This window comes from Bufo bufo, chromosome 5 (assembly GCF_905171765.1).
Source record: "Bufo bufo chromosome 5, aBufBuf1.1, whole genome shotgun sequence".
Classification (NCBI taxonomy): Eukaryota; Metazoa; Chordata; class Amphibia; order Anura; family Bufonidae; genus Bufo; species Bufo bufo.
In genome coordinates, this window is record NC_053393.1 from 135040869 (window position 1) to 135054636 (window position 13768).

General features: G+C 46.4%; 1 protein-coding gene across 3 annotated transcripts in view; it reads left to right on the forward strand.

Annotated features, from left to right (window-relative positions):
- RB1CC1 (RB1 inducible coiled-coil 1) overlaps positions 1–13768 on the forward strand; it is a 139947-nt gene that overhangs the window by 23566 nt on the left and 102613 nt on the right. For all 3 annotated transcript variants that reach the window (XM_040434505.1, XM_040434507.1, XM_040434506.1), the window contains exon 2: positions 724–850. In XM_040434505.1, the coding sequence (XP_040290439.1) occupies positions 780–850 (71 nt within the window). In that variant the 5' untranslated portion in view covers positions 724–779. The remainder of the gene's footprint in view (positions 1–723; positions 851–13768) is intronic.

The following is a 13768-nucleotide window of genomic DNA, read 5'->3' on the forward strand; positions in this document are numbered from 1 at the left end:
GTTCAAATGGAGATTCACTAATCCGTCTACTCCAAAATTTTGGCGCTCTTCTGGTGTAAAAATCAGTCTCAAAGTAAGCCACCCAATAGTTGGTATAGGTTCAGAGAAAAGTGCTTATCCCTGCAGCAGATTTCTCATCCGGCCTGAGCCCCCATCTGGTGCAGGTCCAGTCAGCCGGTCTCGAACCATCTTTGTGATTAGTACATCTGGGCCTCTGTCTCTAATTTAGAAGAGCATCTATTTTGGGTTACATGCGCTCTCTAAAGTGACTTCGGCCGTCCCGTGTGGCCAGATGCTGCATCTCCTGTCAGCACTTGCTCGTTCTGCTTGTTTTTTTGTACTTTGACCACTTTTTATGAATGTGGTACATACTGATGACTGACTTGCAGTTATTTATACCAAAATCATGAAAAAGAAGGTGTTAGTTGACGTTACAATTGAGATATATGTAAGGTATGGGCAGCACGGTGGCTCATGGGTTAGCACTGTTCCTGATCACGACTACATCCAGCTCCATAGATTTACCTGTGTAGATTTGTATAAGGATTGGCAGGTGCATAAACGATGGAGCGAAACCCGGTTGCCTGTGTAAGACTTTTAGGTCATCGCGGTGACTGTGATGACGTGGCTAGTGGGCCCAGCCCTGTGACCTTTTAGCTGTTTTGAAACTACAACTCCAAAAATGAGCAGCTTCTAAGGTTAACATTTTCCTTTTCTCCGCAGTTTCTAAATGAGCACAACAAGGTGTGAAGAAGGGAGAGGAACCTAGAGCAGTCATCATGAAGCTGTATGTGTTTCTGGTCAACACGGGAATCACCCTTACTTTTGACACCGAGCTTGCAGTTCAAACGTAAGAACAGTTTTAAAGTGTTAAGTTTTATTTTGTTAATAATTCCTTAGGGCCCTCTTACACAGGATGAGGATCGAGACAATTACTGTATTTTTCACCCTATAAGACGCACAGGCCCATAAGATGCACCTAGGTTCTAGAGGAGGACAATAAGAAAAAAATATTTTCATTAGACCTCCGATCAGACCGTTAATCAGACCTCACAGCCCCAATCAGACCCCCAGTGTAAATCAGACCTCAGCTCACAGTCCCAATCAGACCCCCAATGTTAATAAGACCCTCAGTCAGACCCCCAATGTTAATAATACATCAGCTCAGACCTCATTGTTAATGACCCCCAATCAGACCTCAGATAAGAGCCCCAATATAAATAAGACCCCCTCAGAACAGTCCCCCATGCCGCAGAGCAAATGAAAAAATAAATAAATCAACTTACCTCTCCTGCAGTCACAGCATAGCCGACGGCAGAGGACCAGGAAGCAGTGAGTACAGAGCCCGGGGAGCGCTGCATTCCCCACTTTCCTTTCCACTGCTGCATTCCCCGATTCCCTTTCTTGCACATGCACGGTGCGCTCTCCTTTAGGCTACTTTCACACTTGCATTTGGAGCGGATCCGTCTGGTGTCTGCACAGACGGATCCGCTCCTATAATGCAAACGCTTGCATCCGTTCAGAACGGATCCGTCTGCATAACTGGTTTTTACAGATCTGATTTTTCACTTCGTGAAAACTTAGATCCGACAGTATATTCTAACACAGAGGCGTTCCCATGGTGATGGGGACGCTTCAAGTTAGAATATACTAAAAGAACTGTGTACATGACTGATCCCTGCTGCCTGGCAGCACCCGATCTCTTACAGGGGGCTGTGATCCGCACAATTATAGTGCGAATCATAGCCCCCTGTAAGAGATCAGGTGCTGCCAGGCAGGAGGGGGCAGACCCCCTCCCTCCCCTGTATTAAATGTGACCAGTGCGGCCCCCCTCCCTCTATATTCATTGGTGGCCAGTGCGGCCCCCCCTCCCTCCTTCCCCAGTATTAAATGTCACCAGTGCGGCCCCCCTCTCTCTATATTCATTGGTGGCCAGTGCGGATTCTCAGTATTAAATGTGACCAGTGCGGCCTCCCCTCTTCCCCCCCCCCCCTAAGTAAAATCACCCCCCCATCATTGGTGGCAGCGGAGAGTTCCGATCGGAGTCCCAGTTTAATCGCTGGGGCTCCGATCGGTTACCATGGCAGCCAAGACGCTATTGCAGTCTTGGCTGCCATGGTTACTTAGCAATAAATAGAAGCATTATACTTACCTGCGATGTCTGTGACCGGCCGGGAGCTCCTCCTACTGGTGAGTGAAAGGTCTGTGCGGAGCATTGCTTATATCACAGACCTGTCACTTACCAGTAGGAGGAGCGCCCGGCCGGTCACAGACATCGCAGCTCGCAGGTAAGTATAATGCTTCGAAAAATTGCTAAGTAACCATGGCAACCAGGACTGCAGTAGCGCCCTGGTTGCCATGGTTACCGATCGGAGCCCCAGCAATTAAACTGGGACTCTGATCGGTACTCTCCGCTGCCACCAATGATGGGAGGGGTGATTTTAATTGGGGGGGGGGGGGAGAGGGGAGGCCGCACTGGTCACATTTAATACTGGGAATCCGCACTGGCCACCAATGAATATAGAGGGAGGGGGGCCGCACGGCACTGGTCACATTTAATACTGGGGAGGGAGGGGGGGCCGCACAGGCCACCAATGAATATAGAGGAAGGGGGGCCGTACTGGTCACCAATGAATATAGAGGGAGGAGGGCCGCACTGGTCACATTTAATGATGGGGAGGGAGGGAGGGAGGGGGGGCCGCACTGGCCACCAATGAGTTAAATACAGGGGGGGGAGGGGGGGGTCTGCCCCCTGCTGCCTGGTAGCACCTGCCAGGCAGCAGGGGGCAGTCATGTACACAGTTCTCAGTATATTCTACCTTGAAGCATCCCCATCACCATGGGAACGCCTCTGTGTTAGAACATACTGTCGGATCTGAGTTTCACGATCTAACTCAAATCCGATGGTATATTCTAACATAGAGGCGTTCCCATGGTGATGGGGACGCTTCAAGTTAAAATATACCATTGGATTGGAGAAAACTCCGATCTGATGGTATATTAATAGGGGACTCCTGACTTTACATTGAAAGTCAATGGGGGACGGTTCCGTTTGAAATTGCACCATATTGTGTCAACGTCAAACGGATCCGTCCTCATTGACTTGCATTGTAAGTCTGGACGGATCCGTTTGATCCGCACGGCCAGGCGGACACCAAAACGCTGCAAGCTGCGTTCGGGTGTCCGCCTGCTGAGCGGAACGGAGGCCAAACGGTGCCAAACTGATGCATTCTGAGCGGATCCGCATCCACTCAGAATGCATTGGGGCTGTACGGATCCGTTCGGGGCCGCTTGTGAGAGCTTTCAAACGGAGCTCACCAGCGGAACCCCGAACGCAACTGTGAAAGTAGCCTTACTTTGGTGGCTCCAGTTTAGAGATAGTTGTGGTTCCCAGAGGTGGAACCCGCACCTATCTGACATTGGTGGAATATTCTAGAGATGGGATGAGGTGAGACAACCCTTTTAAAATCCTCTTTTGTTGGCAGCAAGTTACCTGTGATTGAATCTGTATGGGGCTGAACGATCACTGTAAATGCAGCTCTATTATCATGCAGTCTGTTCTCAATCATTGCCCTATGCATCATGTACTGTATTTTTCGCTTTATAAGACATACCTTATAAGATGCACCTAAATAAAATAAGAAAAAAATATTTACTGGAAGCTCTCACTAGTATTCGCTTTTTAAAAAGTGAATTTTATAAAGCGAGCATCGGTACAGGGAGGAGGAGACGCCAGGATTTCTCAATGGGCGTCCCCTTCTCCCTGGCTGTGCCCAGATCCAATCATGGCGGAGAGCTTCACAGCCAGGGAGAAAAAAAACCTCACCTTCTCTCTGGCTGTGACGCTCTCCGCTGTGATTGGATCGCGGCACAGCCAGGGAGAAGGGGACGCACATTAAGAAATCCTGGCGTCTCCTCCTCCCTGTACCGAAGCTCGGTATTAGCATACTGAGCGGGGAAACTGCGGGGGGCCCAGGGGGGTGCAGGAGTGATATTTAAAAAAAACAGGCAGGGTGGCAGCATCAGCAGGGGGTACCCCGCAGGCAAAGGTATTTATCTTGAATAAAAAAAAAACGTGAAAGGTCCTCTTTAACAGCACTTAGAAAGCTTTAAGAAAATTGCTTTATGGCAGCCACATGGGCAATAGACACAATGGTCAGGAGGAGATCTTATTGACTTCTATGGGAGAGTTTTTTGGGCATGTTCTGTGTCCTGTGCAGAGGTTATTGTACAAGGAAAGAATAGATCAACACCTACTGTGAATGGTGGATCCTATCTTATCTATACACAGGGGTGATATCATTATAGGCAGGATTAGAATGACAGATAAGCAGGTAACTGCAGTACAGTGATCTGTACAGACTAATAAGTGGCGCCTATTATTAGGCTTAGTGGTCAGTGTAAAAACATTGGCATGGAAAAAAATCAAAATAGCATTTACCAAAAATTCTTTCAAAATTCTAGATATGATGCGTGTATTGAACATATAGCATCTGGACTAAATCCTGACCCATTCATTTCAATGGCTCTGTGCACATGAGCATCATCTCTGTGTTGAGGAAAAATCGCAGCCTGTTTTATATTGTGTGTTTTTCATTCAGCTCTGGCTCCATAGAAGTGAATGGGGCTAGTGTGAAAAATGGAAGGCATCAATAGTGAGATGAGAGTGCTGGATTCCTCTAGACGTGGTTTATCTCTCTTGAGAAACAAGGATCAGAAATGTTGGAATCCAGCTGTCAGATCCTTCTTTCCCCTGACATCTGACCAGAAAATACGGTTATGTGCATGGTGGCCTTAAATGAACGTCTCAAAATGACTTCCTCCATTTAACAGGTCAGAAGACAGAAAAGAAGGCATCTGTCACATAAAAGGTTACCACCGGCTACCATCTAGAAAACGGGAAAAACAATTCTTTTTTGGGTAAAATTGAAAGAAAAAAAATAATATTCCATCAAGGTTTTATAGGTTTTGATATTACCACATTAGGCTACTTTCACACTAGCGTTCATCACCATTTACTGACAGCCATAAGTTTTTTTTTTTTATTTCCGTCTACCTCTAGATGTATGAGGGCTTGTTTGTTTTTACGGGGTGAACTGTAGTTTTTATTGGTACCATTTTTGGGCTACGTACAACTTTTTGATCACTGTTATTCAGTTTGTTTGAGAGTACAAGTTGACATAAAAATGGGGAATTGCATGTTTTTATTTACTTATTTTTTCCCGTTACTGCGTTCACTGTGCAGGAAACATTTTAATAGTTCAGACTTTTTTTCAGTTGTGGAGATACCTGTTTATGTTTATTTTTTTCTTTATTGTTAATTTTTATATGTAAAATTGGGAAAGTGGGGTAATTTTGAATTTTTTTGATTTTTATTTTAACCTGCGTCCCCCAGCTGTTGCAAAACTACAACTCTCAGCATACCCTAATAGCTGTAGGCTGTCCAGGCATGCCGGGAGTTGTATTTTTGCAGCAGCTGGAGGCCCGCAGGTTGTCATCCCTGCTATAGACCATAGTAGAGAACTATTATGGTCTATGAGATTTTCATTGCCTATGAAGCTGTGTCTCGCGCACAGCTTCACAGGCAGTGTACCCTGACAGGCCTGGGAACCTTCAGCAAGCGTCAGGCTGTCGTGGTAAGCGATCAGAGCCCCCTTCCTCTGCCTAACCTCACATATGCCGCAGATTCTGAGGGGTTAAATGACCGGTTTCAGCGTAATTAAGGCTGGTTGCCTTAATATTATACAGCCGGCACCCGCTATGTATGGAGTGGGCTCAGCACAGCAGCCGGCTCCATACAAGCCCTTGTGCATTATGCCGTACATGTAGGGCATTATGTGTTAAGGGGTTAAAGAGTGTGAAAGTTTTTGGATGCCACCTGAACACACTTGATTTGGGTAGAATTTCTTTGTACTTGGTTATTTGTGGGGAAGGCAGCAGAGTTCCTTTTTAACTGCAATGTGGCAGTAGACTTCGTTACAATAAAGATATTGAGCAACTTAGGCTACTTTCACACTTGCGGCAGAGTGATCCGGCAAGCAGTTCTGTCGCCGGAACTGCCTTCCGGATCCGGCAATCTGCATGCAAACGGAAAGCATTTGTAGACGGATCCGGATGCGGATCAGTCTTATAAATGCATTGCAAGAACGGATCCGTCTCTCCGTTTGTCATCCGGAGAAACTAATCCGTTATATATATTTTTCACATTTTTACCAGTCTGCGCATGCGCAGACCGGAAGGACGGATCCGGCATTGCGGTTATTTGAATGCCAGATCTGGCACTAATACATTCCTATGGAAAAAAATGCCGGCATTCAGGCAAGTGTTCAGGATTTTTGGCCGGAGATGAAACCGTAGCATGCTGCGGTATTATCTCCGTCCTGAACAGTCAAAAAGACTCAACTGAAGACATCCTGATGCATCCTGAACGGATTGCTCTCCATTCAGAATGCATGGGGATAAAACTGATCAGTTCTTTTCCGGTGTAGAGCCCCTAGGACAGAACTCAGTGCCGGAAAAGAAAAACGCAAGTGTGAAAGTAGCCTAAAGATCCCACATCAAATTCACACTGGTCTTTCACAAGAAGATAAGGTAGAAAGAATATACCAACCGGCAAGTCCTCCACTTCGGTAAGCTAAGGTATTCTGTAGGTAACGAAGCTCGTAATAATGAGCAAGGTCCACTCCTTTCCCACATTTACTTGTACATTTAGGAATTCCTATCCTTGCTGTCAAGCTGGAAGTGTACTTCACTTACCTGGATGGACGCAGGTACAATCAGAGCATATAGTAGATTTCAGGCCTTAGTGATAAAGCTGGCGTGACGTAAAAGCAAAGATAATTGGGGTCATCACTGAAGAACGACGTGATAAAACCTAGGCATGGAGATGAAGGTCATCCAGTCTGTCTAGTTACATACGTCTATAGTTATCTCTGCCCGATCCTTCACTTCAGTTCCATCAGAAAATCTTTCCAATTAATAAATTGATCTTTTCATAAGGCTACTTTCACACTTGCGTTGTTAATTCTGGTTTTGAGATGCGGCAGAGGATCTCAATACCGGAATTAAACGTATCCGTTTAGATTTTTGCATCGGTTCTATTAGGATGCGGTTGTGTGAAATCAAAACGGAAAACAAACATGGATCCGTCATTAACTGCATTGAAAGTCAATGGGTGACTGATCCGTTTTCTTTAGGCTCCTAAACAAATGGGTCCGTCATTTTTGACTTACATTGTTTTCAGTGCTGGATCCATTTTTTTCAGTTTTTATGACCACCTGCAGCGGTTTTGTGTCCGGTCACAAAATGGAATGCCGACGGAACGGCATGCTGAACGAATTTCTTTTCATTTAGAATGCATGAGGACTGAACGGAAACCTCAATACCGAAAAACGACAACGCAAGTGTGAAAGTAGCCTAAGACAGGTTTTGTGTGCTAGAAACTTCACAGCTATTAATTTCTCATGTTAAGGCTACATGCACACAACCGTATGTGTTTTGCAGTCTGCAAAAAAAAACAAAAAAACGGATGCCACCTGTTTTTTTTTGGCGGATCCATTGTAACAATGCTTAAAATGGACAAGAATAGGAAATGTTCAAATTTTTTTGCAGGGCTATGGAACGGACATACTAATGCGGATAGCACACGGTGTGCTGTCCGCATTTTTTGCGGACCCATTGAAATGAATGGGTCCGCATCCTATCCGCAAAAAAAACTGAGCGGACACGGAAACAAACAACGTTCGTGTGCATGTAGCCTAATGCTCGTGACTCTCCAGTTCTATAACATTATCCTTACACGTTAGGAAATGCTAGCGATCACCCAAGAGCCCCCATAAAAATAGGTAGCGCTCTAAATCCCTTCGATACTTTGGTGGGGATTTATCGAGACCAGCATGTGGTATGCCAGTCTTGCTGGAGGATGCGCTTAATTCATGACGAGGCACAGGTTTTGTAAAAATCTAGGCGCTTCCTCCGGCAGTCTGTGCAACCAAACGAAATCTACGGCAGTCGTAGATTCCAGTCTTTATTTCGGCCAGTAAACGCACGCCGTCCAATCACATCTGAGCATGTCACAGCCATGGAGAGAAAACATGGGTGCGACTGGACAGCGTCATAGGCAGGGAGAAGCAGACGCCGGCATCTCCTCCTCCCTGTACCGATGCTGGAAATTAACATATGAGGCGCCAAAATAGCGTAGGGCATAGCTTGCATTTTGTGATTTATTTTTTTTTACATTTGGAGGCGTTCAGCTGTCTGGTAGGCATACCAGTTTATAATAAACCAATGAACTAGGTTTAAGTAGCAGTTATATTAAATGAGGTCTTTACATAAACCGCAGCTCTTGGTATACTATCAGTATACTGTCTCTTGTATCTGTCACCAGAACTAGAGATTCATTAACGCAGAGTATAAATTGTACAGTGAATTCAAATATGCCGGAGTGATTAGGTTGACACACAATAGTTAAAGGGCATCTGTCAGCAGATTTGTCCCTATGAAGCTGGCTGGCCTGTTGCATGTGCACTTGGCAGCTGACTGCATCTGTGTTGGTCCCATGTTCATATGTGCCCGCATTACTGATGCTGTTTTAATATATCAAATGAGCCTCTAGGAGCAACAAGGGTGTTACTGTTGCACCTAGAGGCTCTGCGCCCTCTGCACTGTGATTGACAGGGCCAAGTGTGATCATGTTTACGCTGCCTGGACCTGTCAATCAAAGTGCAGAGGGAGTTGGAGAGTGTAACAGCAACGCCCCCATTGCTCCTGGAGCAGGGGTCAGCAACCTTCAGCACTCTAGCTGTTGTGAAACTACAATTCTCTGTATGCTCCATTGATTTCTATCAGAGTTCTGAGAAGAGGAGGTATTCATGCTGGGGTGCCAGAGGTTGCCTACCCGTGTCCTAGAGGCTCACTTGCATATTATAAAACATACTTTTTCTCAGCAGTACAGGCATATACAGTCCTGATCAAATCCGAGCATGGCTGGATCTTAACAAGGTTCCAAGTAGAGCTTCAACATGCAACAAGAAGAAATGAGAGTGAGACAAACCATTTTTCGAGCATTCAATTAATTGAAAATAACGATTAAACTGAAACAGGCTGTTTTTCAGCTGATCAAAAGTTTAGGACCACATGCCTCTAAAAGGCCAAATCTGTGCAAAGATGTGGATTCATTGTCCTTTTCTGTCAGGTCGTCACACGTTGTGATGGCAAAGGCAAAAAAAAACTCTCCCTTTTTGAACGTGGTCGGGTTGTTGAACTGGATAAGCAGGGTCTCTCACAGCGCGCCATCGCTGCTGAGGTGGGACGCAGTAAGACAGTCATTTGGAATTTCTTAAATTCTTAAATGATCCTGAGGGTTATGGAACAAAAAAGTCAAGTGGAAGACCCAAAAAAATTTCATCAGCACTGAGCCAGAGGATCCAATTGGCTGTCCGTCAAGACACTGGACGATCCTCAACCCAAATTAAGGCCCTTACTGGTGCTGACTGCAGCCCCATAACTATCAGATGGCATCTGAGACTAAAGAGCTTCAAAAACAAAAAACGTCTTCAAAGACCTCGTCTCCTTGAACGCCACAGAACTGCTCGTTTGGACTTTGCAAGAGAGCACCAAACATGGGACATTCAAAGGTGGAAGAAAGTTTTATTCTCTGATGAGAATAAATGTAACCTTGATGCTCCTGATGGTTTCCAACGTTACTGGCATGACAAGCAGATCCCACCTGAGATGTTTTCTACGCGCCACAGTGGAGGGGGCGCCATAATGGTCTGGGGTGCTTTTTCCTTCAGTGGAACAATGGAGCTTCAGGAAGTGCAGGGGCGTCAAACGGCCGCTGGCTATGTCCAGATGTTGCAGAGAGCATTCCTCATGACTGAGGGCTCTCGTCTGTGTGGTAACGACTGGGTTTTTCAACAGGACAACGCTACAGTACACAATGCCCGCAGGACAAGGGACTTCTTCCAGGAGAATAACATCACTCTTTTGGCCCATCCTGCGTGTTCCCCTGATCTAAATCCAATTGAGAACCTTTGGGGATGGATGGCAAGGGAAGTTTACAAAAATGGACAACAGTTCCAGACAGTAGATGGCCTTCATGCGGCCGTCTTCACCACTTGGAGAAATGTTCCCACTCACCTCATGGAAACGCTTGCATCAAGCATGCCGAAACAAATTTTTGAAGTGATAAACAATAACGGCGGAGCTACTCATTACTGAGTTCATGTTTGGAGGTTGGATTTCTGTTTTAGGGGAGTTTAGTTTTTTTTTGGAGGTGTGGTCCTAAACTTTTGATCATCTGAAAAACAGCCTGTTTCAGTTTATTCGTTGTTTTCATTAAATTGAATGCTCAAAAAATGTTTTGTCTCACTCCCATTTCTTCTTGTTGCATGTTGAAGCTCTACTTGGAACCTTGTTAAGATCCAGCCATGCTAAATATGATTTTTTGCCATTTTTCAAGTGGTCTTTTGATTCATACAGGACTGTATGAACATGGGACCAACACAGGTGCCTTCAGCTGCCAAGTGCACATGTAACAGGTCAGACAGTGTCATAGGGACAAGTCTGCCGACAGATGGTCTTTAAAGGGAGTCTGTCACCTCCATATGGCCATATACAGCGCTTACATTGCCCTATAGCACACCTTATATGAATGTAATGGTACCTTTGTCCTTGTCTTTAGACTTGCAGAAGTTGGAAAAATGAACTTTGATTGATATGCCAATGAGCACTCAAGTGCCCAGGGGCGGCGTTCACTGTGTTGGTGCCCAGGCTGCCCTGCCCTTTTTCATTGTTCCCCCGCCCCAGCCTCTGCATATGCCCACCCTCCTATTCCCTTGTGTCATCCTAAGGTCCGGCCGAGATCCCGCGACACTGCCCTGCTTTGCTGGGCCGGAGCATGCGCACGGCATCGCTTTAACTACTGCACATGCTCCGGCGAACGGCGCAAAACCAGCCGTTCGCCGGAGCATGAGCAGTAGTTAAAGCGATGCCGTGCCAACAATGGGCATCGCAGTGCGCATGCTCCGGCCCGGCGAGGCACTGCACAGTCGCGGGATCTCGGCCAGACCTTAGGATGACACAAGGGAATAGGAGGGCGGGCATATGCAGAGGCTGGGGCGGGGGAACAATGAAAAAAGGCAGGGCAGCCTGGGCACCAACACAGTGAACGCCGCCCCTGGGCACTTGCGAATTAAAGAGGTTTTCTGGGCTATCCTAAGGATAGATCATCCATATCCAGTCAGCGGAGCTCCTGCACCCCCACCAATCAGCCGTGTCCTGCGGCCTCCAGTGGAAGCATATGTCCATTGAGAATGTAGCGGCTGTGCTGGGTTACCTTCGCTCAGCTCCCTTCGGTGGAAACAGCTCTGCAACCGTCCGTACGCTACACAGTGGATGTAGTTGTCTAGTTCTGGACGCTATTAGTGCCACTGCATAACTTGTGATCATCGGCAGGGGTGCCGGGTGTCCGACTCCGCAGATCAGATTTTGATGACCAATTCTAAAGGACAGCACTGGACAACCCCTTTAAATTCTTTGTCCATTCACTCAAGTGAAAAAAAAGTGACCCTTCACCAGGCTGAGTCTTCCCAGGTGCCCATTGGCTTCTACTTCCTGCTCCCTCTTGACATACAGGAAATGACTGGCCACACCGTTAACCCGCCTAGTGAGCTTGTTATTGTATGGTATTCTAAGGCTAGTTTCACACTAGCGTCAGACATCTCTGGCCGGCTGTTTCTGCAGGGGGCAGCCTGCCAAAGAGAGGTCTGCATCCCGTCTCTGACGTTTTCGTCTGGCAAATTCCTGCCAAGTTTGTGAATGGGGCCGGACGGCGATGCAGTAGCTTTCGGCAATGCTGGAATGCAGAGAGATCCGGCAGGGGAGAGCGCTTTTAGTAAAAATGGCCAGGGGCTGGAGAATCCATTTACAGCTTTTAGTTATATCTATAAAGTTACATAAAGAAATGAATTGCTGCAGAATTTTGGACCAATTTAGATTTCAAAAATATATTTATTTCTCTCCGGCTGTAATTCTCTAATGAATGATCTGCCGTCCCTTTATACTCTGTAAATAGCTCCTTGATTATTCCACTTTCTGCTCCAGTCCACATCATCTATGACCTAGTCTACATCATCTGTGACCTGTTAGCAGGAGCGCCATCATACGTGTCCACCCTGGTATTTCAATAAGTGGCATTCCAGATCCCGCCAGACAATGTCTGCTCTTGCTGTGTATTGCTGAAGCAATGTCCTGAGCTCATTACACAGAGAATACACAGACAACTGGAAAGAACATTTTAGGTGGAAATGAAAAAATGCTTTGAGCTGCTTGTTCCCTAATAGCGGTTGTGCGTTTTCTTCATTTTGGCAAAAGGTACAATAGCATCTGAATTAAAGGGGTATTAGGTTTAGGCCTCATGCACACGACCGTGCCATTTTGTGCGGTCCGCAAACCGCGGATCCGCAAACAACGGAAGCCGCCTGTGTTGCCTTCCGCTATTTGCGGAACGGAACGAGCGCCGGCAATATAAATGCCTATTCTTGTCCGCAAAGCGCGGACAAGAATAGGACATGTTCTATTTTTTTAGCGGGGCCGCGGAACGGAGCCACGGATGCGGACAGCACACTGAGTGCTGTCCGCATCTTTTGCGGCTCTATTGAAGTGAATGGGTCCGCATCCGAGCCGCCAAAACGGCGGCTCGGATGCGGACCCGAACAACGGTCGTGTGCATGAGGCCTTATACTGTTATCCCCCTGTTTCCACAGGATAGGGGACAAACAGAGGTTGCACTACATTTTTGGGGGAAAAGTAAAAATTGTCCTTTTACCATTTTTTTTGTATTTTTAGCTGAGGAGGAGTATGAAAATTTTAGTTATTCATATATATAATGCGTAGGCCTATATGACATTAAGGGGTTGCCATTTATGCAGGGAAATCATTACTCGTCTTCTCTATAATGTCTTCCGTGACGAAATAGCAAATTTTGACCATTTTAGATTTTCCTCTCAGAAGACTGAATCCCTACATTTCTCTAAGCACCAAATCTGTCACGTAGGAATCGGAGCGGTAAGTTGTGCAAAATTCAGTGCAATCAGAATTGAACAGGGCCGTCTGGTGGTTGTGGCAGGGAGCAGTAGTGGTCTGGGACGATTGCACAGGAGGCAGGACAGAAGAAAAAGAATAAAAAAAACCCTGCAGTTTCTCTAGATGAGCTTATGTTGATAGTAGTGTTAATAGAGTCTCAAAAGTAGGGTACCTGCTTTTATAGAACCCTGAGACTCTATTAACACTACTATCAACATAAGGTCATCTAGAGAAACTGCAGGTATTTTAATGTCTTATTTTCCTTTAAGTTACGTTTTAACGTAAGGGTCAGAAGCAGGGTTTTGTTTAGCCTCTTGGTTATTAGGTTTTCCATTCATAAACCTCCACATTGAGCTCCCTGTAGCAGATAGAAGCCTGCAGGGCATGCTGGGACTTCTTGTGTCCCATCACCTGGGCACATGGTCAGCAGAGGCTCCGTTCCCACCATTCTGTCCCTGGCACTTCATCCGCAGCCGGCAATGGCGCGGGGTGGCGCTCTCCCTGTTTTCATAATAACTGAAAAGGAATCTGCTGCTGCGTTCAGCGCGCGGAAGAAAGGGGGCGTGAGAGGAGCAGCCAATGGCACAGCAGCGCGCTGATACTGGCAAATCAGCAGCCTCCTCCCTAATGACAAAGCTCTGTACTGTACGGAGCTCTGTTATTGGAGCTTTCAGGCCCCCGC